Source organism: Ammodytes marinus (genome assembly GCF_949987685.1).
Source record: "Ammodytes marinus genome assembly, chromosome: 18".
NCBI lineage: Eukaryota > Metazoa > Chordata > Actinopteri > Uranoscopiformes > Ammodytidae > Ammodytes > Ammodytes marinus.
Window position 1 is genome coordinate 21,546,556 of NC_137222.1, and position 27,269 is coordinate 21,573,824.

The window sequence follows — 27,269 nt, forward strand, 5'->3', positions numbered from 1 at the left end:
AGTTTTCTCGTGGAATCCGGTTTGAATTAAAACGAATGCGGCATCTCTTTACTTTGAAAACATCAGACCGGAAGCAGCTCACGGTTGTCGCGTGATCAGCTGACCGAACGTCTCGGTTTGTCAGTGGCACGAGCAGCTAAAAACATAAACCGTAAACTAGGATAATACCTGTTTTTATTTGCCAAGAAGGGCAACGTTGGTCCATAAGCCTTCCATTAGGAGGAAATGTTCTATTAGTACTCCTTTTTGTGGTACGTATCGCAATTTTTAACATGGTATTTAGGTTCTCGTTAGCTGTGCCAACCCGGTAGTGGCTATATATTGCAGGTGTAGTTTAACGTCAGCGCTAGCACTTCACAGATCACTGCACACAGCTAATCTGTCCTCTAACGCCTGGTATTCAGTGACAGCTCGCTATAAATTTAGATATCTTCAGAATTCACCGCTGCTGCGTTTTCCCCAGGTGTCAGAGACTGCCCTTTAGCTGAATGTGAATTGACTGCATCCATGTTTACTCTCTAAAGGATGCTTCACAGCCTGTAAACCTCAACATAACGCCAAGGTTAATTATTCCAATGAAGCATAAACACACAAACTGCTTATGTTTTCATGTGAACGTGTGAACTATGTGTTGTTTATTTCTGTCAAAGGGTCGCAGCTGTGTCTGCACCAGTCTCCATGACAGGACGATGATTCGTGACTCATTGACGGTGTATCTGTGTCTATGACATCACTATAATCTACTGATTTGACAAGATCTCGTGATTGCGTATAGAGGGAGGATTGTTAATTTGAATGTCGGCAGGTTACGATATTCGGAATTGGTTACGTTATACGTTAGCATATTAGCATGCTAACATGCTATGTATTTAGCACCTTCATGTAATGTCGTGATGGAATAATCTCTGAATCAGCTCTATTGATCAAGTATGTGTTTACATCAAAGTGCTTCGGGTATTGGACTCTGGTTGTTCGTTTCTTTCAATGTAATATTAAAGTTGTATATATATATATTTTTGTTGTTGCTAGAAATGATAAAACATTAAGCTACCAGGCCTATATTTAAGTCAAACTGTGTCTCTAAACAAGAATGCAATGTTACACAATACAGATGTCAACATATAAGACGTATCAAAGAAATGTTAACGAGTTCTAGAGATGTTCCAGGATCTTGCATAATGTGCATGATTAAATCTAGCAAGCTTTATTGGTGTAAGACCTTGTACAGTATACACTGAACAAATAGAAGACTGATGAATGGAAGAAAATGTTTGTGAGTAAAAGGGAAATAAATAAAATAAACTGGATGAAGAGCAATACCAACATTTAAGTAGAAACTGGTAATTAATAGAAGTCTCATCACAGCCGTTCATTTAATGCAAACGCAATGAGCTCAATGAGCAGGGCTTTAAAGGTTTTCAATAGATCTTCCAGAAAACCTTCAACATCTTAACATCTCACTCTCTCTCTCTCACTCTCACTATCTCACTCACTCTCTCTCTCTAACGCTCTAACTCTTTTACTTTGCTCCTTCCAGACACACTAGCATAATGTCGGGGAACAGCTTGGTTCTACCCATAGTGCTATGGGGCCGCATGGCTCCCACCCACTGCATCAGCAGTGTGCTGGTGATGGACGACTTCAGCACCATCATCACAGGCTGCCATGACGGACAGATCTGCCTGTGGGACATGACACCTGAGCTAGAGGTACTGGAGGCCATTTGACTGCAAATCAATATCACCATTAATTGAACATTTTACAACCATTACGATTACTGAACCATTATTTTTATTTTTTTGCATTCATAGTTCACTGCTAAGGTCCATACTGTAAATATGCTCAACTTTAAAGCTGGGATATTTTATCTAAAGAAATGATGAATGAATGAATATGTTAAATATAAATGTCATATAAAATAAGTCACTAAATCACTGCTGATTAAGAGTAAAAGAAAGAGGATCTTGTACAGGGCCCAAATCAAAATAATCAACATGAGCAAGTTTAAGTCGATTACCGGGTGAATGTAGGTTTGGATTAATTGCCCAGCACTTGCGCCTACTTACTTTCTATTGACTCTGCTTGTCATCGTCTGTTCTTCTTCCTTCCTTCCTTTCTTCTGTTTGTTTGATCAGATCTGCCCCAGGGCCATGTTGTTCGGCCATACAGCCTCCATCACCTGTCTGGCTAAGGCCAGTACATGCAGTGACAAACAGTACATCGTCAGTGCCTCAGAGAGCGGGTGAGTGGAGGTTGATTACGCACACACACACACACACACACACAACACACAACACACAACACACACACGATAGAAAGATTAATTGTTAACATGGATTTTAAACTCTGCATATTAAAAACTCATCCATGATCTTTTTCATTCCACTTTTTTTGGTGTCACAAATGCACCAGTGGTCCAGATGTCTCTTACGTTGTTTCACATTTCTGTTATTGTGGCAACATTGATCTTTGTGTTAGTCTCTGGTGTTGCAAAATAGCATGATTTCTATGCCTAGACTATGGGTGGATTATGAATTTTTAATGAAGTAAACCCTTTTCTTTTATAATACTTTGATCACTATAATTCTAATATTGCATTGGAGAATGTTGGCCCATTGTACATTGGTTAGGCTACCAAAACAAAACGCTTCTAAATACTGACTTATGATTGAAATACAGGTCTAACAGTCAGACATGTCAGTACATTTGGCCCCTCCTAAGTTTTTTTTTTAAGATATTTTTTGGGCATTTTTATGCTTTATTGATAGTGTAGAGACAGAGTTGAAATGGGGCAGAGAGGGGAGTGACATGCAGAGAACGACCGCGGGCTGGAATCGAACCCGGGTCCGCTGCTGGCCGAGGCCCATGGGGGGGACGCCCTACCAACTGAGCTAAGGGCGCCCCCTCTCCTATGTTTCTCATGTGAGGAGCTGTAACCAGCTTGTGTTTTGTAGGTTGCAATGATTTAATTCGATGTCAACTGACTGATTAGTTAATTACCGGTGACGGCACAGAGGTATACACTCAGATCTGATGAAAAATACTATATACCTGTTTAGTAGTTGTCTCTGTAAAACACTTTGGCCACATTTTTTTTTGCTCTATACATAGTAAGACGACCACTAAAATTGCTATAACTGTTGAAGGATACAAACATTTTCAATTATATATTTCTTCAAATCTAAAGAAAATAAAACGAAAATGAAACCCAGGATTTACGTTTACAGCAGCTACACTCCTACAGATTAATGTCTAACTGTTGTTTGTCCCTGTTTCCAGAGAGATGTGTCTGTGGGATGTGAATGATGGACGCTGTATTGAGTTCACCAAGCTGGCTTGCGCTCACACCGGCATACAGGTAAGACACACACTCACTCTCATGCTGTACATTCTCTAGTCATCTCTAAGCTCCTAATATGGTATCAGTAAAGAAAGAAAGGAGGGAGGGGTGACTGTAATTCTGTATCTCGCATGGAGATGTCATTGCAATGTACAGTACATTTCCACAGCACTAAATCCACCAGTATAATAAAACCACATCACACTTACTGCTATAATGCTCTCAGTTGAATTTTTCTTAATACATATACTTTTTCATTCATTTGTTCGCTACTTCGAAACGTTTTATCTTTGCTGTATTTTAACACATAATTTCATATTAGAAGCTTACCTGGAGAAAAGAAAGTGTAGTTTTGCCCTTTGAGCTGTTTATGTTCTGATCAGATTGTTGTCTATCTCTACTTTTCTCCCCTTCTCCTTTGTGGTTCTCCAGTTCTATCAGTTCACTATAGACGCTGAGCGAGAGGGGCGTCTGCTCTGTAACGGCCATTACCCAGAGATCCTTGTGGTGGACGCCACCAGCCTGGAGGTGCTGTACTCGCTGGTGTCCAAGATCTCTCCAGACTGGATCAGCTCCATGAGCATCATCCGCTCCCACCGGACACAAGGTGAAGGACACTGTGGGCATGGAATGGATGGAATTTTCATTTACAATTTATTTTGTAATATACTGTATAATTACATACATATATATAGATATATATATATATGAGTTAATGAAACAGACTCACTTTTAGATGAACGCTATAATCACTTTACACTAACCTGGTAAATGTTAAAAGTCAACTATTATTCAAAATTCACTTTTTTCATGGTTTTTCAACATTAATATGGGTCCCTGCTGTTGTGTCTCTAGAGACTCCCAAAGTATGAGAACAAATCAACCATCTCTTTTACTCCACCTCCACCTTGCTGAAATCTTAAAAGCCCAGTCCTCCTCATTACCTACCGAACTAAGCACTACCTCTACCTGTGATTAACACACCTAGATAGCCCTGAATCCAACTAGCAGATAGGTTCAGGTCCAATCAGAGCAGACTGGGCTTTTTGGAAGGCAGGGCTTAAAGAGTCTCTAAATAAAAAGCAGAATGTTTCAGACAGAGGCTGAAAAGAGGAGATACAGCAATGGCACTCTGAGAAACATACACTACACCATGAACACCGTTTGTTGTAGAAACCAAACAAATTACAATTTCGAACCTGAAAAAATCAGCATCATATGTGAGCTTTAACATGTTACCATGAGCCATGTTCATTTGATATTATGTAAAGAGTATGATTAACCATGAGGCAATAACAACTAACTGTGTGTTACTGTGTCTCTGTGTAGAGGACACAGTGGTGGCAGTGTCGGTGACGGGGATCTTGAAGGTGTGGATCATCACAGCTGAGGTCAGCAGAATGCAGGTACACCGCCATACATGATGTTTGTTTATTTAAAAAACAAACATCGGTCTCGTGTAAGACCTCTTGATACTCCAAAGTCAACTTAAAGGCCTTGGCTGTATTGCTATATGACTATCATGGATCGTTTTTACTCTGACGATCCATGTCATATATTATGTATATTTTTATATCTTGTTGTTTTTACTGTGTAATTTAAGCCGGAGCCGTCGGCATAAAGTTCGTTGTGTGCAAAACACCCAATGACAATAAAGAATTCTTGAATCTTGAATCTTCTTTAATCTTGAATGACGTTTAGGCATTAAACATAAACCATTAATGGATACCCCTAACATTTATTTTCTCGATCAAGAAACTCATCCAAACCAAACCAATGTCAGCTTGACGTATAATTATTCCTTTATGCCATTCCCAGATATTGTAACTGGTTTCAGGCTGTAATTTGTAATGTGTGTGTGCGTGTGGTTGGGTTTTCAGGACCTGGACCCCGTGTTTGAAGAAGAGTCCAAACCCATCTACTGTCAGGGCTGTCAGAGTATCTCCTTCTGTACCTTCACTCAGAGCAGCCTGCTGGTCGTCTGCTCCAAGTACTGGAGGGTAAGGGCCAAGTTACTACTGCACATCAAGTACTAGAGTGGGGTGCTGAATGAACCTGTCATTTTGGCTTCAGTCTGACCCGGCTCCATCTGATAACTACAATAACAAATATTCATATCTGTCTTTTGTGTGTGTGTGTGTGTGTGTGTGTGTGTGTGTTTCTGTGTGTGTCTCTGTTTATGTGTGTGTTTGTGTGCTTTTCTTTGTGTTTGTGTGTGTGTGCCTCAGGTGTTTGACGCAGGCGACTACTCTCTGCTGTGCTCCGTGCCCAGTGAAAGTGACCAGGCCTGGACCGGAGGAGAGTTCATCGCCGCAGACAAAGTCATCATTTGGACCGAAGACGGCCGCAGTTACATCTACAAGCTGCCCGCAAGGTAAACACACTGCTACACCGGCTCTCACATCCCTGTGAACAGACAAACGTCTAAAGGCTTTTTTTTTCTGAACGTATTTAAAATGTGCTACTTTATTGCTGTATACCTAGACTTATCGTGTGTGCGTGTGTCTTCACCAGCTGTCTGCCCGCTAGCGAACATTTCCGCAGTGACGTGGGGAAAACCAAAGAAGGCTCGATCCCTCCGCTCGTCTACAGCATTGCAGAACACTCAGACAAACAGGTAAGACGTCTCACACACACCGTGATTGACATCTGAAACTAGTTTGCTGCAATTTCCGATCATTTGATTTACCAGCAAACACACAACTGATGTTCTGGCCTTATGAAAAAGGAGACTATGTAAAGACCATAGAACGTTACAATGAACAGCAAACATAGCGTAAACTAAGCTTTTGTATTTTTCATATTTGAATTATTTTTCAAAATGGAGGGTTTCACAGACTTGCAAGCGAAGAATGTTAACGGGACACTCCTGCTGCTCACTAGAAAAACATGATTGTGATGTTGCACAGTCATAGCCGAGTTAAATATTTGTTGTTAAGGATTTTGTGGTGTTTTACCTTCCTGTTATTTCTATTATTGGAGGGGAAGTTATGTTTAACAGACTAAGGTGAAGTCCAGATTTTGTTGTTAATGATTGAGCGGTTAGCGATACCTGCTTCCAAACACATTACTGATTGAAACGCAAATGAATGCGTGCCATACCGTACTAAGTTGACTAACATAACAGATTGAAAATGTTGACTGTCACTGAACTAGAGACATAACATGGTAGAATAGTTTTGATCAGATCTAGATTGTAAAACTAATTGATGGATCAGTTTGGTTTTGGTCGGGTTTTCTCCAAGCATAACACAGATGTAGGCTTTGACATAAGCCATTCAGAAGCTTGAAGGGCATGATCCCTCCCATTTTAAACTTCTGCAGGATGGGTTCTGTTTCACCAATGGGAACTTCATAGGGATAACAAAACAGCAAAGTAGCAGCGTCTGCAACATGAATCCATATTTCCAAAGAGTCATAGAGAGAGTGGTGAGCGATGAATATGGCATGACATTACCACATGAGCCACTCTGGATCAGGTAATGAATGAATACATGCTTTTATTTGTGAATTGAATGATAACAATTAACTCTACAGGTTTTTTACTACTATCACTCTCTGTGCATAGCTAAATGACTTTAACCTTTTTAGTGCTAAATCAGATTGGGAATGGTTGGGCAATGTGTGTGACACCCGACCCTTGTTTTTGTTGTTGCTAGGATTTAATTTTAGACCTTCAGTATGTCGTTGTTTTATGTGCATTCATAATTTATTGTCTTGTTAGTATTTATTTGTTGTCTGTTAGGGTTGGGCGGTATCAATTTATTTTTATACCTTTCAAACATTCCCCAAATTATACCCATGGTATTAACATCGGGAAATATGTATTTCTACTTAAAGCTTTAGTGCGTAACTTCTGTCACCCCCATGAATAATTCTGAGTTAATCACAACAGCACTGTCAGCGCATCTACGTGACGATAGCCTCGGGTGGACGTCGGTCACTTTCTTTTTTTGAATTTGAATCCTTCTACAGGGGATACAATATTACCGTCCAACCCTATTGTCTGTGTCTTTTTTGTTCTTTTTGTTGTCCCTGTTATTGTTCTGTCCTCTGATGCTGCCATGTCCCCTCCCCTGCTGAGGAGGAGGTGGTTGTGGAGGTGATGTGCCTCCCTGCCAGCGGGTGCGACTTGAAGCTCTACACCCCAAAGCTGCTATACCGCCACCGGCCTCTAGAGGCGCCAGTAAGCCCCAGAAAAATGCACACTGAAAAGGCAGGAAGAAGATGGTTCAACTTCTTGGCTGAGCTGCAAAAACTAAAATGGATACAATTGCAGCGCATTCTTTGTACCATTTTAGTAGCTTTAAGTTGAAATGTAACTTTTTAAATCAAAGAGTTATCATTTCCAAACTCATGCCATTTTGCGTGTCCTAAACAAAATCAACACACAAGGGTATGCAAAATGGTTAGTTACATTTTCTGCACCATTATACTATTTTTAAAGGACCATACCAGTGGTTAATGGTTTTGGCATAGTAACTATAAATGTAATTGTCAATTGTGAAGAAAAACAGACGTAGTAAGGATAAGGTTTTCTGCTGGTCAAGCAATCAGTGCATCTTACCAATTTCAATCATAATTTTTGTGAATGAATGGACATGACTATGATAACTCAATGTTGACTTAGATTAACACAGAAGTGAACATCAGTGCCAATGTAGATATATATCAGTATATAAAACACAGTGGTATGGTCCTTTTTAAGCGAGGTTAGGGTTAGGTGTAGATAGTTGGGTGTGAGTTAGTCGATGTGGTACCTTTGACATTTTAATTTGAGATAAAGAGTCTAGAGATGTGATTCTTTTTTTTTATGGTCTTCTTATGAGTTTTGAATTTGCAGCTCAGCCAGAAAATTCTAACCGTACATCAGAGGAGTAAACGATGGGAACAGCAGTGGAAAAAATAGACATCCACTCAGTGGCTCGCATTCACTCTCTCCACACTTTTGAAAATGGGTAAATCCTTGTTCCGAGTGGCAAAGAGGGAGTTTGACCTCCAGTAATTGAATTCTGCTCTCAGGAAATTGTACAGTACAATTGTACATTTTTTCCATGAGAAACAGAAAACAAATAAGTACAGTCAGAAAACCTAAAACTCGAATTACAGAAATAATGGCATTAATGATAAACCATTAGATTATAATTGCTGGCCAATAGTAACTATCTTAGATAAGGTGCTATTTATTTCAGATGAAGGAGCGTTCTCTAAAATGCAGGAGTCCCTGATGCAAAGGATCCCAATGCCAGACATAGAATTTGGTTCTATATGTACAGCAAGTATATTGAAACAACAGTGGGACAAGAATGGAGCCTTGGGGAACACCATATTTAATAAAATCAATTAAAAAATGGTTAAGTCTGCAAAAAAACTTTTAAAATAGTACGTTATTACAGATGTTACATCTTTACCGATGTTTTAGCCTAGCTATCATATTTACTTTAGTCTTGGAACAGAAGTGAAAGCCACTGAGTTGATATGACATTCAAAGTGAACTGCCTGTTTAGTTTGCTCCTCTCTTTGGTTTCCTTCCTGCCTGATTGAGAGACTGAACTCATTCTGGTTCACTTTAACTCATGCTCTCTTCCCCACTAAAACAAAGCTCCTCTTCCAAAAGCACCATCACCCTCCTCATCTGTCTTCATACTTATGAAGATGCATGCAAAGTCCCCAAGCTGCTCTGTAACTAAATAACCCACGGAGTCCCTTTAGTTTATGACAAGCTCAAGATACACAGCAGAATGGGACAGGAATACCATGCATTATGGATTTTCTGCAAACATGAAGGATGAAAATCACCACTTTATAGGTATATTGTATCATATAGAAGCACATAAATTCCCTGATTTCTGATCTCCACTATTATTGATAGAAAAATTCCATTAGTACAACTACAGAAATATTTACTTTGCCACTAAGATGTTGTGAATGAAAAGTGCAATGCCACAACTTACAACCATGTTGTAAATTGAGCATAGCTTTATCATTTTTGCCAAATTCCTTTTTTGATTAATAGGTGGAAACCCCTTCCATCTGCAGCACAGAGCCAATCAAAACACACACACAAACAATTCTTGCAAGTCACCATGGGTTGTTATTCTCTCTCTTTCTCTGCCTCACCAGTGCTGTCTTCTCAAAACACTCACTGACGTTTGATTCATCTATTCACATCTACACATGGAGATGTGGTTTAGTTTGTGTGTGCGTGTGTTCTGTGGTGGCACTTTGCATACCCTCTCTGCTCGTCCACAGTGTTCAGATGAGCTGAACAAACCGATTTACGTTTCACACCGGACACCTAAGTCATTCCCTGCTTCTGTGCCTCTTCAAATTAGCTGTGGTGACGGCCACCCATTCCTCCTACACACCCACAGGTTCACTAGCTTTCATCATATTCATTATAATCACTGTGATGGTCATAACAACCCTGCACCTGCCCGCAGCTCCTGGAATTGATCTTGTTCACGTTGTGTATTCTGATGGGAGAAAGATTTAAACTGTTTATTGGTAGGTATCTCTGTCCTATGGGTATGCTAATGTGATACCATTAGATTAGCCTTGATTTTTTGTAGTTATCTATGATGTGATCTGTTTACAGGTATCTTTATAGCTATCGCTATCCAACTCTTCAGTTTTATATTGATCTGCTGACTCCCTCTGAGTGACTTCAACCCCCATAAATAGTAACAGGGTTTGATCTTTCTAAATCTCCCCTTTTTTCCAACCAATTCCTTTTACTTTTTGCATGTTCAACGGACGGATATTGGAGAAAGTCCAGACTGATTTGAGTTTTGAATTGAGCTAGCGTAAGATCAAAATTAGGTCAAATGAAACTACAACCAGTTTAAACCGATGAGCAAAATGTACTATTTGGGATTAACACAAGTTAGTTCTTTTTTTGGGGTGAATTGTCCCTTTTTATGGCCATAAAAAGCTATGCTACCCTCCTCTCATCTCCACCATTATCCCCCAGTAACATCTGGACTGATCTTTTTGCAGTTTAAAATGTCAACAAAGTGGAGATGATGCATTAGAAGTCCAGCATAGTTATTATTTCCAGTCACGGTCAGTTATTACCAAGAACGGCTGCAAGTCAGACTTTTGTTTGGGCTCAGGAGGGCCAGAGGACACAGATGAATCTTGGCAACATACCCGATTGTAAAATAGTTCAACTGACATGTGAAGTAATCCTCACATATAATCGCGTCTGGTAACAAGAAAAAATCAGCCCATGTTTAGGGAGGTTTAGATTCTCAACATTTCACTTGGTCCTACTTTTCACATGGCAGTCCTGGTGAGTTTCCTATAGCACGTTTAAACCCTGCCAGGCCCTCATGTATCCAGAGTGAAAGATTTGACACAACTGTCCAGGTCTATGGCTCTTGATATTGTCCATGATTTCCATCAGTGAACAGACGTTAAACAGGAAACCCACCTGATACTGTACAGTAGCAGCCACTGTAAAATATATCAGGTCTACTCCTGATGAAAACAGAGGGAACAACATGATGGAGGTCATGTGACTGATTAACCCTATGTGTGGTTAAGAAAGCAGCTAATGTTTTTGAGTCCAAATTTTTTTTATTATTCAATAGCAATTCAATATCATTCAAAGCTCATCAACTTTGAAGAGAAAGAGATATAGAAAGATACATTGCGCCTATTTAATACATGTGTATATAACTATAACTGCCTGTGGCAATTAGCACTGGTCTTTGTGAATTAGATTGTATTATCAACGAGGTATTTTTGCAAAAAGTAGAACATGTGCAACCAGGGCGCTGTCTGCTTGGCAGTGCAGTTTGCATGCATTTCCCCCTTTGCACAGTCTTTGTGCATTGGGCACTTTCTTTTTCTCTCATTTGGATAGGTTTAATAGGTAAAATAAACACAATCCTTAGATCCTCTGGATTTGGCCCTAGTATTAAGGTCATTTTTATTAACCCTATAACTTACTCTGAAAGTATCAATATGAGGCATACCTAGGTAATGAGTGGATAACTAAGTTGTAAGTCTGTAAATAAATAGAGCAAAAACAGCTGAGGCTTCAAGGGTGAAAATAGTTGATATTCTGTATTAGGCCAGTTGGTTAGGTCTAGATATTAGCTTTGTATGAGCACAAAGACAGTTGGCCACTTATATTCTGCTCAGCTTCAATCACATGACCCTCATCCTATCTGTACCCGTAGTTTTGACCCCACCAGAGGATGCTCTGTGCTGCATTAGCACATGTGTCAATGAGTGTGGTCGTTGGACTTATGCAGTGGCTACAGTAAAACACAAACACCATTTTAGAATCAGGCAATATTAACTATCACACCATTTTACAAGTTTCTGAGGCTGTAGATGAGTCAGATGTTCCAGGTGAATTAGAGGTGTGTGGTTCTGTTTTCATTCCGTTTGCTGTGTCGTTGTTGTTCCTCTAAAGGCAACCAGAGAGCAAAACCCAACATGTCAGCTTCACTTGGCACTCAGACCCGGAACCAATGTTGAGAAGGATGCGGGGGCTAAAATTCCCCCAAAACAGATGTTGACATGTGTGTTTTCCTCCTCCAGCTGCTGATCTGTCCTCCTGTGACTCGGTTCTTCTTGGGCCGTCGCGAGCCCTTCCACAAGCTGCTGATCCAGGGAGACTCAGCGGGCAGGGTGTCCCTGTGGAGCGTTCCTGACGCCTCTCCTCTGCAGCCCCCAAAGACTGCCACAGGTAAGGGCTACGGGACGGACATGACAGGGGTGATCAACACATATCCATTGGTGTCCGTGACATTTTTTTACCCATTTGAAGCAATCACTCACTCACTCACTCACTCACTCACTCACTCACTCACTCACTCACTCACTCACTCAGTCAGTCAGTCACTCACTCACTCACTCACTCACTCACTCACTCACTCACTCACTCACTCACTCACTCACTCACTCACTCACTCACTCACTCACTCACTCACTCACTCACTCACTCACTCACTCACTCACTCACTCACTCACTCACTCACTCACTCTCAATCGATTCAAAAGTATTTTTATAGCACCTTTTAAACTAATCAGATGTAGTTCCAAGTGCTTTACATATATTGTAACCAGTGTTTTGGAGCATAAAAGGGCTCATTAGCACATGAGGATGGCTTCTAAGAAACAAATAGAACATTGCTAGCATCGAGATTCACTGTGTAGGGAAGTAGTTCAACACCGGTTGGTGGTGGTGAAACACAGCAGTGACAGAGTAAGAGTGACATCTAGTGGCCAAGAGTGTCATGGTCAGTGTCAAATCTATGTTAGTGATATTTTTTAAAGAGCTCCTGAAATATGAACTGAAAGGTGTATAAAGTAAGGTTACGAAATACACTACTTCTTAAATAAAAATAATCCAGGGTGAATGAACAAGCCTCACATTTAGATCTCGATGTATCTCATGATCCGTTTACTTAGTTAATGATACTGGTTAAAGGTCACTCTTGCTGCGTGAAATAGTTTCTCTGTCTTTTATTTAGTAAGCACTTTATTCAGGCTGGTTTTTTAGACTGCCTCTCTCTCTGGTTCTCACTGTGCCTCTGTCTCTCTCTGCCTGTGTGTAGAGCTGCAGGTGTCCTCCACCATCAGTCTCCAGGAGGCCTTTGATAAGCTGAACCCAGTGTCTGCTGGGATCATAGACCAGCTCAGTGTCCTGCCTGGGAAAGAAGAACCAATTAAGGTTTGAACCCACACTATACTAATACTACTAATGGATTTGGTCCTCCACCAAGGTGACATGTTTGGAGCATACACATTCAAAATGTTATGTAGTTATAATGATTTTATGTGTTTGATTAGATACAATTTAATATTAACAATAATGATTGAACTTAAACTGTCCAGCTGACTGTACTTTTTTAATTAGAAAACACTGTATATAAATATGAAAATGTGTAAAAAAGTTTTAAAGTGCTAACATTGCTCCATAGCAATGCAATGTCTGAAGATATTATTAGTTCATTTCTTTAATCAGCCTCCTGAGGACAGATGATGCAGAGTATCTCAAAATGCCAATGATGGGCTTGATCAATGGGCCGACCAATGAATGGGTCTATCTCTAATGCCAACAGTTCCTGACTGTGTGTGTGTTGTTTCCCTCCAGGTGACGTCCAGCGTGTACATCCCCTCTCAGGGCCGTCTGGTGTGTGGCAGAGAGGACGGCAGCATCATCCTGGTTCCTGCTACGCAGACCGCCATCGTACAACTGCTGCAGGGGGAACACATGCTCCGGAGAGGTGAGGAAACAGACTCAACTAGGACTGACATATAAACTGAGATGCTTTGAAATGGGGCTGCACAATTAATCCTAAGGAAAATCCTGATCTTGATCCATATATCTTTTTTTTTAGATGTCTTTATTTAAAAGGGACAGCGCACATTAATAAACGAGCACCAAAGTTCAACATGTAAATGTGCCAGATTTACTCATGCAGGCTAATTTTCACCCGTAGTCCCTACGGTCTATGCCATCTCAATTCTAAATGATGACGATTCTCTCGCTCATATTATTCCCCTATGCATTAAAGTTACGCTGAATGTTCACGTCTATGCTTGGGAACAATTCCAGCTGCTATATAATGTATATGACAATTACCTACCCAATGTAAAACAAAACAAGCAATTGATGTGTCATTCACGCAAACAACTCAACAGATGTTGTAACTTACCAATATTCCTCCTTGTAGCCCCAAAATGTTGATCCTGTTTGCCGTTTTTTAACCAAGAAGCTCAACATACAGTGGTCTGTTGTCCAAACGGACTGGGTGCTAAGTTTGATTTATCTATTTATTGTAAAGCTGTTACTTTACATTATCTGTTTTAGGGGGTGTACGTAAGTGTCAGAAAGTGTTTATGTTGAAAAAAATAATAATTGTATGAGAGAATAGCAATATACATTCTTGTGGAGAAACAAATCTTGTTTCACATTTTAACGAGAAAGGTGCAGCCCTAGTTTGAATCAGAGCTTCCGAAGATTATTTAAAAGAAAAGAAAATCTGATCAAACCACGAAGATAAAACACAAACATAGATAAAGCAATCCCATTATATCAAAGAAAATTCAGTTCATTCAGACCAAAATCCTATAAAAATATAAATGAATAAAATATCTAGTTTTATCATCCATCCATCCATCCATCCACACACACAGTATCCTAAGTCCTGTGTGTCTCTTTAGGCTGGCCGCCCCACCGCACCCTGCGCGGCCACAGGAACAAGGTGACGTGCGTCCTCTACCCGTTCCAGATCTCCCCGCGTTACGACCAGCGGGCCCTGGTGTCTGGAGGAGTGGACTTCTCTGTCATCATCTGGGACATCTTCACCGGAGAGATGAAGCACATCTTCTGTGTCCACGGAGGGGAGATCTCACAGCTCATCGTCCCCCCGGAAAACTGCAGCGTAAGACCCTAAGAAATCCAGCTTTATATGGGGCTTTTCTTTTCACTTCTTATACTATTTTCTTGTTCATTATTAGACACGTTTTTATGAATGATAAATGGACTCCACTAATATAGCACTTTTCCCTGGTTTTTCACAGACTCAAAGCGCTTTACATTGTTTCGTACACATTCACCCAATCACACACACATTCATAAACCTATAGCAGCAGCTACCACACAGGGTGCAAACTAACTATCGGGAGCAATTTGGGGGTTCAATGTCTTGCCCAGGGACACTTCGACATGTGGCGGGTAGGCGAACCTCCGACCCTGCACTCCAAAGGCGACCTCCTTACCCACTTCGCCACTGTCTCCTTACCCACTTCGCCACTGCCCCGTATACTATTTTTTTCTTCCATTTTGCTCTGTGTGTCATTTGTTGCACTTCTTAGATGAACTCACTGAATGGGATTAGTGTGGTGTTGTGTTGGGCGACAGAAGTTACGCACTATAGCTTTAACTGAAACCTGGTGGAACCCCTAAACACCAGCAGGCACCAAAGTTAGAAATAATGCTAACCTAAACACAGGGGCACCTTGAAGATCTAAACAGCCCAACCTAACAAAGCCATGTTTCAAGGCCTGATATTGAATGCTGAGATGCTGTGTGTCTTGTGTTGCAGACTCGGGTGCAGCACTGTGTGTGTTCAGTGGCCAGCGATCACTCAGTGGGCCTGCTGAGTCTCAGAGAGAGGAAGTGCATCATGCTGGCCTCCAGACACCTCTTCCCCATCCAGACCATCAAGTGGAGGCCCGCCGACGACTACCTGGTGGTGGGGTGCTCCGACGGCTCCGTCTACGTCTGGCAGATGGACACAGGTAAGAGAGCCCATTAAAGTTTAAACAAAGGCATTGAGGAAAGTATTACGCTTTATTTTATATTTCTTTGGAATATATTGTTATCTAAATACTTAAAGTGGAAGCATAGAGAAACTAAATAAAAAAATATATAACTTTCAGCTGCTCTGGCATGGCTTCAAACTTGTGATATAAAGTGCAGTTGAGAGCATTTCAACAAAATAAATCAAGTCAAGTCATCTTCATTGTCAATTTGTGGAAGACATAAAGACAAATCAAAATGAAGTTTTCTCTATGACCCGCGGTGCAATACGTACATAAGGATCAAATAAGATGAGTAGAATATAAATTAAATAGATTTTTATATGTAAAAAAGTAAGGTAAAACCAAACAGCATAGAAAAGTAAATACATTGAAAATGTGCAATATGAAGAACATTATTGACAAATGTGCAATATAAGTAAATGAAAGAAATTGAATATATACAATATAAGGGCATGAGAATGTGCAGACTGAGTATATATAGATACATTTCAAAAGCACTGGTGTGTCTGTCTCAGTAATTGACAGGGCGGCCGCTGCTTTCAGCTTGACCAAAGACAGAAAAAAAGCTTTTTAGGTCCTATCTGTTAAAACATCATGTCACAACATGAAAGTTTGATGACCACCAAGCTCTCCTTGAATTGAATTTCCTTGAACCTCTGTATACCTGTTCAGTGGTGTAGTGGTGCCTGGAGAAGTGGGTATACTCTATATTGTATTGCGCACGCAGCCGCTTTTGCCGGTCCTACATTTCCCATAATTGCGCTGCCTCACAGCCCCTCGCGAGTAGTGGTCCAACACAGGCCTAAATTAATGCATGAATATAAGATATATTCAAGATGAGGCAAAAATGGTGTTTCAGTCAGAGATTAGTTTATTTTTAACAAACTGATTTAAAAAAAATAAAATAAAAAGCATTCACAAACCAACTTTAGGAAAGATTGCTCTGGGTGTACTGCAGCAAACTGATTTTTAAACATCATGTAAAAGAAATACTTAAGAGGTTAAGTACTGCTATGACAATAGCAGAGAGGGATAACAGGAAATATTATTTATCATACTGTGGCAATGCAGCTTTGTTCATATTTCACCTTAAATAAAAAACACATCCTCTTCCACACATCAAAAATGCACAGTCCTAAAACTGAAAATTAAATAAATTATTTGGTTTCTATAGCTGAATACTATTTATAAACATCAGACATAGTACCTGTTAACAGATAAATCATCATAAATAACATAATTCAAAGAATCCAACAACATGTTCAAAACAATATAGACTACAAACAACAAATCCAAATTGAAGCATGCTAAACAATAAAATTCACATCAATAGTAACAATAGTATTCACATCTGTATGTATGTAGTGAACACACACACACACACACACACACACACACACACACACACACACACACACACACACACACACACACACACACACACACACACACTGTAATAAACAAATATTTTCACATGTCAACTGTTATATAAGCTGCCAAACTAACAACCTAAACTTACCCAATTTTTAGTTTTTATAATCCTAACCAGGGGTTCTTGGACATAAAATCTTCTTTTTGTTTGGCTGTCCACAGGTCTGGCCAATCATTATTGGTTGCTACAAAAAACAACATGAGTGAATGAAATACAGGCTATAGATGTAACTATTTAATTACAATTAGCCTCCTGAATTCTGTTCAGTGACATATTTTCAGACAGACTCACGAAATTAATTGGAACGTACAGGTAGGCTAATGTTAAGCCCAGTTCAGACCAAAGATTCGCCTTGCAACTGCTTGCAACTGCAACTCCTTGCGACGAGACCGCCGAAACGTTCTAAAACTGGACCTTGCGATTTGACATGTTAAATCTTCTGCGACGCCTTGCAACGGCTTGCAACGCGCTGCGACGAGCAGTTCACACTGCTGCGATTTATCCCCTGCGACGTTCTAAAACCGTCTCGTCGCAAGCAGTTGCAAGGTGAATCTTTGGTCTGAATAGATGCCAAAACAATAGAAGCAATTGAGGGATGAATAGGCCTATTATATTGAAAACAGGCTGTCTTGTGGTGAGGGATGCATTTTCTTGGGCCAGGTACACTTAACATTTTAAGTTTTCATTGTCTTAATATATGTTATTAACATAATTTACAAGGTCCCTGCTGCTATTAAAGTGCTCACCGTGGTTGACGTCTTTATTTAAAGTTGTAGTCGAAGGAGCAGCGGTATCACTTTCTGCATCGACATCCTCTCCTCCGACTCCGACTGGGCTGGGACTGTGAGACGGAGCAGGTGCGGGTGCTGGGCTGCTTGCTAACAGCAACGGCGATGTAGCAACGCATGCATTTTTATTCACAAAGCAGATTTTTGTCTGACTAGTTCGCTTCATATCTTATTTTATCATGCCTTCGCGTCATAGGAAACAAAATGTGCTCGGAAGCGCTCGGGAAGCGCTTGGACCAGCATTTATCCGCCAGAAGAAAAAACCGCCGGCTACTATCAAAAAATGTTTCGAGTAATCTAATTGGTCGAGAGAGCGTAGCTGGCAGAACGGCACAGCCATTAGGGGGGCGTTCACTGTCCTGACTCCTGACACACAGACACACGCAGTGGAAGTACACACTAACACATTGACAACAGTGGAAACGAATGGAGGCGGCCGTTAGAAGTGGATATAATGTCGCCTGAAAAATAAGTGGTTATACGCCGTATACCTGCGTATACCCTCCACTACGCGGCCGTTAGAAGTGGATATACGCAATGTCGCCTGAAAAATAAGTGGGTATACGCCGTATACCTGCGTATACCCTCCACTACACTACTGTACCTGTTACATGAAAGAGCGTAATATGGCGTTCACACCAGCATTATTTAGTACGGTTAAATTGAACCCTGGTGCGCATGTACTACATTCTAATGAAATTCTACAATGAAAACGCCTTCAGTTTTTTAAACTTTGTCTTTGTACAAATTAAACACGTGAAATATAACTTTTAATGAGTGAGCACTACAGGTGTAGTATACTATATATATTTTTTAATAGCTATGACAGAGCCTGGCTAGCTGTTCCCCACTGCATCCAGTCTTTACGCTAAGCTAGGCTAACCATGTTGTGAAATCCACATCTGTACTTAACACACCAAGACCAGATTGATATTGATCGTCACACATGACTCGCAGACCCAACAGGGGACCCTCTACCCGCCGTTTAGTTGTTTCCATGACAACGCAATCTGCTTTAAACATGTATGTGGCACAGCATAGAGGTAAAATTATCTTGAAGGATGACTAGCCACTGGACAAGACTGTGTGTGTGTGTGTGTGTGTGTGTGTGTGTGTGTGTGTGTGTGTGTGTGTGTGTGTGTGTGTGTGTGTGTGTGTGTGTGTGTGTGTGTGTGTGTGTGTGTGTGTGTGTGTGTGTGTGTGTGTGTGTGTGTGTGTGTGTGTGTGTGTGTGTGTGTGTGTGTGTGTGTGTGTGTGTGTGTGTGTGTGTGTGTGTGTGTGGTGGACCTGAATGAGTTGTAGTGCTGGGAGATTGCAGGGTAGCTAAGTGTGAAATTAAGGAGGGTGTGTGTGTGTACTCAGGCGTTGGACATGTAATAGGGCCACGGCTCACAGGCCCCTTCATCACACACACACACACACACACACACACACACACACACACACACACACACACACACACACACACACACACACACACACACACACAGGTACAGTTGTATCACTTCTCCTCTCACTCCATGCCAGAGCCAATACTGATGTCAGCTCAGGTCTACTGCTAAAGATGTCTCTCTAAACTTTTTTTTCTTTCTGTAAAGGCAGAGAAAGTGACAAGAGACAATAGACCATTGAGACATTTTGAGCGGGAGATGGTGTGAGACAGAGATTGAAAGATTGATATAAAAAGAAGGAGAGAAAGATAGAAGCATAGGGCAGTGACGGAGGGAGACTGTGGTAGAGCTATAGTGTGCTAACACTACACTTGTGCACTACACAGTTCACAGACAAAACATTATAGCCGACCATGACGTTCCAAAACCATGAAAATGAATGTACTTGATTTTGTAATGTATGCTGTAAACGGTGAAGACCATATCCAACATTGTAGTCCATAAAGGTTCCATTAGTCATCTAGGAAGCAGGCATTTGATGAATGAACTTTGTCTGGGCTCCAATATCCATATACTTCCCCGCTATTTAGTATGGTAGAAAATAAGATTGAGTGTGTCCCAAATACATTTGGTCAAATACAGCATGCTTAAAAAATACCTAGGGTTGGTTCATCTGTAGCTTCCTAATGGCAAGGCAAGTTTATTTATATAGCACAATTCAGACACAAGGCCGTTCAAAGTGCTTTACAGGGGCAAGATTAAAATACATAAGACACATTAGAAAAGCGACACAATAATAGAGTTTGAATTCTTTTGAAAGTAGAAATATCTCCTGATGGTAGAGAAAAAAGGTTGTGCGGTCATTATCAGTAGGATTTAATTTTTAATTTTTATTTATTTTATATATATATTTTAAAATGTATCTTTATTCAACTGTATACTTTGTTTTTTAATGTCTTATTGTAAGTCTGGAAAGCACTTTCAGATGCCTTTTCCTGTACGAAATATGCTATAGAAATAAAGTTGCCCTACTTTGCTTACACTAAAGCAAGCCTTGTCAGTAGTTGGCCCAAGGTTTTGTTAGGGCTGTGACTCTTTTGGCATCCCACGATTAGATTAAATTCTGATTGTGGTTCTTGGGGTCACAATTCGATTCTAAACGATTCCCGAGACAACATGTGTTTCTGGATTCAGTTCAAAAGAGGATTTCAGGATCTCCTCCAGTCCACTGTGTGCTAAGAGGCGACGTGGCAAATTATGGCACGTCTTATTTATTTTTACTTACTTTATTTAAGTTTAATGTGAACTTTGTAAGCATGTGCTTGTGAAGCAAGTCAACATTACCGGCGGCAGCAAAATACATATTTAAAAATAATAATAATAATAATAATAATAATAATAAAAATATATATATTATTATTATTTTTAATCGATTTTGGCAAACTATGAATCAATTTTAAAATCACGGGAGATGGGGAATCACGATTTTTACATGAATGGATTATTTCTTTTCACCACCCCTAGGTTTTACTGACTAGCTCCTGTGTATTTCAGGAGCGTTGGACCGCTGTGTGATGGGCATAACGGCGGTGGAGATCCTGAACGCGTGTGACGAGCTGGCTCCTGCCACGGTGGACGCTCTGAGCAGCTCGGCCGTCAACCTGAAGCAGGCCATGACGCGCCGCAGCCTGGCCGCGCTCAAGAACATGGCCACGCACAAGCTCCAGACGCTCGCCACCAACCTGCTGGCTGCAGACAACGCTGACAAGGTAGACACACGCACACACACATACACACACACACACACGCACACGCACACGCACACACACATACACGCAGACTCTCACACACACACTGGGGCTGTTTTCGAAAAGCCACACTAACGTCCTCCCTCCTACATACTCAACATGTATTATACTACATACTGTCTACTTAACGATCGATTGTGTATGCGAGGTTGGTCGGACCGTTTACACTGAAGTATACAGAAGCAATAAAGAATAAAAACTAAAAAAAACTTCCATGTCGTTTGAAAAGACGCAATGCATTGTTGAGGAGGAAAAGTATGCAATCGATCCATAAACAAAATCTTCCCGGAAGTTAGTTCTCATCCGGGCATTTCTCGCCTACACAAACTTGCACACACAACCCTCACATACTCAAATTGCCGCCAACATGAGTATGAGTAGGACGTTAGTATGGCTTTGCGAACACACACACACACACACACACAGACACACACGCACGCACACACACACACACACATGCATATACACAGACACACTGGTCATCTCAGTCAGAAAGCTGGCTGAAGTCACAGACCAATTAAAACTCTGCTGGAGACAAACCAAAGGTCATCGCGGCAGCCACTGTGTTTGTGTGTGTGTGTGTGTGTGTGTGTGTGTGTGTGTGTGTGTGTGTGTGTGTGTGTGTGTGTGTGTGTGTGTGTGTGTGTGTGTGTGTGTGTGTGTGTGTGTGTGTGTGTGTGTGTGTGTGTGTGTGTGTGTGTGTGTGTGTGTGTGTGTGTGTGTGTGTGTGTGTGTGTGTGTGTGTGTGTGTGTGTGTGTGTGTGTGTGTGTGTGTGTGTGTGTGTGTGTGTACATCTGGGTAAGAGACAGAAAGTAAAAATGGTGTCTCACAGGGGGAGGATGAACTATCTTAAATGTCAAAATAGTGGAAAAAAAATGAGTGCAGTGTTTTTTTTTTATTGGGCTTTTCCAAAGGGCAGCTTAAGTGCTTTAAACTTTGAAGTTTCTCACTGACAGGGCGTGAGGTTACTGATTTTGGGCTGAGCACGCTTGGACGCAGATGACTATTTATACATCACGTGTGATTAGTGTATGAATATGATAAGACATATGCGCAATCTCCATTATTTGAATTCTTAGATAGATAGTAACTTAACACAACTGCAAATCTAACGGAGTAGGACTTTAAATTACAGGAGACGGGCATTGTTGCACAGTATAATGGTCCTTGATATGTGCTGGTTTTAATCTTACCCCTAGTCTCCACCCAGTCTTGCAAATCCTTAGAAATTGAACGTGAAGACACCACTAAAGGGACTGTCTCTACCGGTCCTGTCTTTTCAGTGCATTTCAAAGCAGAAGCCAAACTTTCTGTGTCCTGAGTTTTCCTTGTGTCAGTATCTCTTATCAATATTTCCATCAACACTGCTGCAATGACCTGCAATAAAGGAGAAAACATGGCATCATTAGGTCAGCTAATAAAATAAAGATATGATCATAGTTTAGAGATTACAATGATAAAATGATCAAAACCCGAACACATAGTGAACTGCAGTCGGCCTAAACTGATGAGGTGGGAAATAATGAATACTAGGCTGCAACATGTAAAACAAAATGTATTTTGTACCTTTTTATTGGCCATCAACCTGGCTTTATACACGTGTTGTCTTAAAAAACGGCATAGATTAATGTCAGAGTTTTTCGTGCATGTGTAAAAACGCCTCCAAAACGCTTTTAGTGGAGACTAGGGGTTACTCCACTTCCCTTTCAAGTAGGAAATCATAGGGCCTACATGTAGCTTTGAGTCAAATAATAAACTCACTGATAAAGTAAACAGGTTCAGTATTGAACTGCCAAGCCACTCTGACTGCAGTGCAACAGGTTGAACTGTAAGCTCTGACTGGGGTTCTTCCATTAGCCTCATACAGAATCCACATGTCCAAGTGTCCCTGAGCAAGACAAAGACACTGAACCCAAAATTGCTCCCAATAGTTAGCCTGCTATCGGTGTATGAATGTGTGTGTGAATGGCAACGTGGGAATGGGAACAGGTCTCCCTTGAAAAACAAGTCTCCGGTCTCAATGGGATTTACCTATATAAAAAAAATAAATAATAAAAAACGGCTCAAATCAGTTATCTCAATCATCACACAAATATAATGTTTTTACGAAAACAACATTAGTGTTTTGGGATTTAATGCTGAACATCAGCTGATACATTTCAGTAGCCTGTCACTAGAGTATAATGCTTTCACACCACTTATATTGCTATTAGTTCAGCTGTGTCAAATCACCATTTAGATGACAGTATTTATGTGGAGCAGATTGTCTTGTGTGGAACCCCCTCAGTGGACCAGAGTTTCTCTCGTCAGTCTCGGATGATCTGATCCGCCCTGACGGAGTTAACCCCGCCCACCCGGTGGCCCTCCAGCTCAGGAAAAACAAGCGCTCTGAATTATTTAGTGTAACGGCAGAACGGCGTTTAGTTCAGCTGCTGGTACAGTTTGACTTTTACAGGTTTGCACTCTGAGGACGATTAAGCTCAGCATCCCAACTCTTTCCTCTGTGGCTGTATCCTGGTTCCTCTAGCTAGCAGATACCATTGGTGTTGGGTCTAGTAGTAGGCGGATACTGGGTTTTTTCCTGCCTTAATCGCAGCTGTTGTGTTTTCTTCAGTAAAGAGCTTATTATGGCCAATCTTTTTTTCTCCCCGTTCTATCAGGAACACATCAGCGCTGCCTCCCACCCCGCTGGGTCATTTTCTTCTCTCGTAGCTTCTCAAATGATGGGTCATAAAAAAATACCCACTATCCCTGGCGTGTGTGCGTGTGTGTGTGTGTGTGTGTGTGTGTGTGTGTGTGTGTGTGTGTGTGTGTGTGTGTGTGTGTGTGTGTGTGTGTGTGTGTGTGTGTGTGTGTGTGTGTGTGTGTGTGTGTGTGTGTGTGTGTGTGTGTGTGTGTGTGTGTGTGTGTGTGTGTGTGTGTGTGTGTGTGTGTGTGTGTGTGTGTGTGTGTGTGTGTGTGTGTGTGTGTGTGTACTCCCCCTGATGTGTATAATGACAGAAAATGACCGTCAAATGTCAGACTGTCAAACCCAGGCATTACACCCAGCCAGCGCTAAAGGCTTCATCCCTGTGTGTTTACAGCTGATGTTGGTTGTTGTCCAGATTTCCCTGTGTGTGTGTGTGTAAGTGGTTGGGTGACTTTGAGTTTGTCCTCTGGCAGGTATAACCGATCCTGCTGTGTTTGTGGCACAAATGAAAAACAATCAGACATAAGCTCAAAACATTAGACCGTCAACAGAGTTTTATTAAGCCACTATTGCATCAACTGAAACATGTCTAATGTGAGGACCAGCTAGTGTTTTATAGTAAAGTAGTATAGCAGTGTTTCCCACAGAATTTTTTGAAAGTGTGGGGGGGGGGGGGGGGACCCCGACCCCGACCCCGACCCCGACCCCGACCCCGACCCCGACCCCGACCCCGACCCCCCTAGGGGGGTCCGGGGGTATGCTCCCCTGGAAGAAAATTTTGTACCTTTTAAATGTTAAATGCATCAATCTGGTGTACTTTGAGGAACACTATTCCTATATAAATGGTGATTAAGATGGAGTTTAACACCCTTATCAAAGGTTAATGAATAAATAATTTTCTATGATACACATTTGAGCCATCAAAAAAATGAAGCAAAGGTGGTGGTTACCTGTGGTTCAAAAGAGTGAACACAAGCGCCCTTTTGTTTTATTAGATTGTTGAATTACTAGTACTCAAATAACTGTGACTACAATCACGAAGGATAGCTCACAATATTCTTTCCAGCAGAGGGTGCTCAAAGAGCGCAGAATGAATTGTGATGGGAAAATTGCAGAAAATAGCTACTTATGAATACAGTCACAGCGCGTGTTGACACCGCAGGGGGAGGGGCTGATTGACTTGGGGAGATTGAAGCCTCGATCCCTCAAGCGGCGCTTTGATAATACGTCCATGATTGAAGGAAATATTGTTTCTTGAGATCACAGCGCGAATCACACGTTAAAGATTTTTATGCGGAAATGCTATTGTTTCCAAGTGAAACTTGCGCATTGCAAATGAAATGTATACATGTATATTTTTAAATAGTAAAATATACATATATCAAAAAAAAAAAAAAAAAAGTGAAAGTGAAAGTGTGGCGGGGCAAAATGAAAGTGTGGCGGCCCGCCACGGAATGATACATTAGTGGGAAACACTGTGTAGGTCTCTAGATTCTGGTGGTAAGTTGATTCGACAAAACAATTTTGTCAAGACAAAATGGTTTTGACAACAAGCGTTCTCAAGAATGACTTACTCTACCTTTTTAATTACGCCATAAAGTAATACATTGAATAAAAATGAATTGCCACAGATTCCTGGAATGGATCCTTGTTGTCTATCACCTGTTCTGCTTTCAGATTCAGAAAGTAATCTGAAGAGAGGAGAAATAACTGAACTAATTTACAAAGAGATTTGGATTTAATACATCCAAAAAGGAAATAGAAATAGTACAGCAGTAAAATAAAGCTTTTATAATGTAGGTAGTGGTACAGAAGCAGAAATTTGGATAGAAAATGGCAAAAAATCAAATGAAGAGAAGTCTAATAAAATGTACCACATAAATTCATGGCATGCTTGATGTCGCTTTAGGCTCTTAGCTCTTGTTTTTCTACCAACATATAGTGTAAGGTTTAATCAGCATATCCCATTAAAAGAACAAAACCGATGTCTTTGGCTGTCTGTTATTACTTGACTTCTCTCCCCTGTCTGTGGGTGTCACAAATGTATAGTGTTCCCGCTCTCTTCCCTACAAATAACAGTAATCATCAACACCATGGAAGAAACAGCACAAGGCTCCCATTATAACAATGACAATGGTGTTCTGAATGCCACCATTTCCTGGAAAACTATTAAAGCAATTCTCCCTTGATACAACAACGGTTTGGCCCCTCCAGTCAAATGTATCTTCATCTCGTGAGGTGCATAACCTATACTCACCTGACTTGGTGTCTGTTAGAAAATATTCAAGCCAAGAAAAAAACAGAAGTGGAAGTGAGTCAAAAAGGTGTTTTATATAAAGATGTCAAACACATGATGTCTCTATACTGTGTGTTTGTGTGTGTGTGTGTGTGTGTGTGTGTGTGTGTGTGTGTCACTGTGTGTGTGTGTGTCTGTCACTGTGTGTGTGTCTGTGTCACTGTGTGTGTTTGTGTGCGTGTCACTGTGTTTGTGTGTGTGTGTGTCACATTGTATGTGCGCGTGTGTGTCACTGTGTGTGTGATTGTGTGTGTCACTGTGTGTGTGTGTGTGTGTGTGTATGTGTGTTTGTGTGTGTGTGTTGGACTCCAGTGGTGTTTGCCAGAAGGGCCCTGCAGGACGATGACCTTTAGACCTACTGCCCAGGAGCTATAGGACACTGTGTGTGTGTGTGTGTGTGAGTAGATAAGACATTGAATTGAAATGTCAGCTTTTCAAAAACATACTGGACACAAAACAACATTAAGTCTGTGTTTCTGAATCTCTCGTTTTGCTAGTGCAGGAGATCTCAAGAAAAATAATTACATTTTATTTTTAAGGAAAATTTCAATAAATAAATAAATTTAAAATCTAATTCACAGCCCAAACCAAGCATCGGTTCAGTTCAAACATCTACATCTGTTCATACAGCCTGTGAAACATATATAATATCAACCCAATTACAAAACCGTTTGACAACATGTATTGCTTTAGTATTAGGATTTTTCTTCGAACATGTGTGTAATGTGGCTATTTGCCTTTAGATGGCAGTGTTGATCCACCTGAACAACACACACACACACACACACACACACACACACACACACACACACACACACACACACACACACACACACACACACACACACACAGACACACACACACACGGCAAAGATGTCGTGCTCCAGCCAGGTAGAAATCTAAGAGCATGTCCACCCCACCCACTGTGGTGTGTGAGAGCTGGTTCAGTGTTCATAGGCAACATGTCAGCGAGCTTTCACTAACTATAGGTGTCACACTGCAAGACAGTGTTCTATTGGGGCAGGGCTCTGTGGAAGGGATTTCAGCTACAATCAAATGACAATAGAGAATAGTGTGCAGGAGGCTAGAGCAACAGTGCAGTTGTGCTATTGTGCGTGTGCATGCATTTATTTACACACACAAGTGTACTTTTGGTACATGCACAAATGGATATTATGCATTTGCTAGCAATACTTTGTTCACCCTTCATTTACTCACAGAACCGCACATGCA

At 41.0% G+C, this 27,269-nt stretch overlaps 1 protein-coding gene across 1 annotated transcript in view; it reads left to right on the forward strand.

Moving 5' to 3' along the window:
* Nucleotides 1–113: 113 nt before the first annotated feature.
* wdr7 (WD repeat domain 7) overlaps nt 114–27,269 on the forward strand; it is a 105,883-nt gene continuing 78,727 nt past the window's right edge. Inside the window, exons 1-15 of the mRNA XM_080047323.1 lie at nt 114–251; nt 1,538–1,709; nt 2,136–2,242; nt 3,280–3,358; nt 3,773–3,947; nt 4,670–4,746; nt 5,221–5,340; nt 5,569–5,714; nt 5,855–5,957; nt 11,897–12,044; nt 12,916–13,031; nt 13,455–13,587; nt 14,528–14,748; nt 15,412–15,607; nt 20,797–21,011. Of these exons, the coding sequence (XP_079903449.1) occupies nt 1,551–1,709; nt 2,136–2,242; nt 3,280–3,358; nt 3,773–3,947; nt 4,670–4,746; nt 5,221–5,340; nt 5,569–5,714; nt 5,855–5,957; nt 11,897–12,044; nt 12,916–13,031; nt 13,455–13,587; nt 14,528–14,748; nt 15,412–15,607; nt 20,797–21,011 (1,995 nt within the window). The 5' untranslated portion in view covers nt 114–251; nt 1,538–1,550. The remainder of the gene's footprint in view (nt 252–1,537; nt 1,710–2,135; nt 2,243–3,279; nt 3,359–3,772; nt 3,948–4,669; nt 4,747–5,220; nt 5,341–5,568; nt 5,715–5,854; nt 5,958–11,896; nt 12,045–12,915; nt 13,032–13,454; nt 13,588–14,527; nt 14,749–15,411; nt 15,608–20,796; nt 21,012–27,269) is intronic.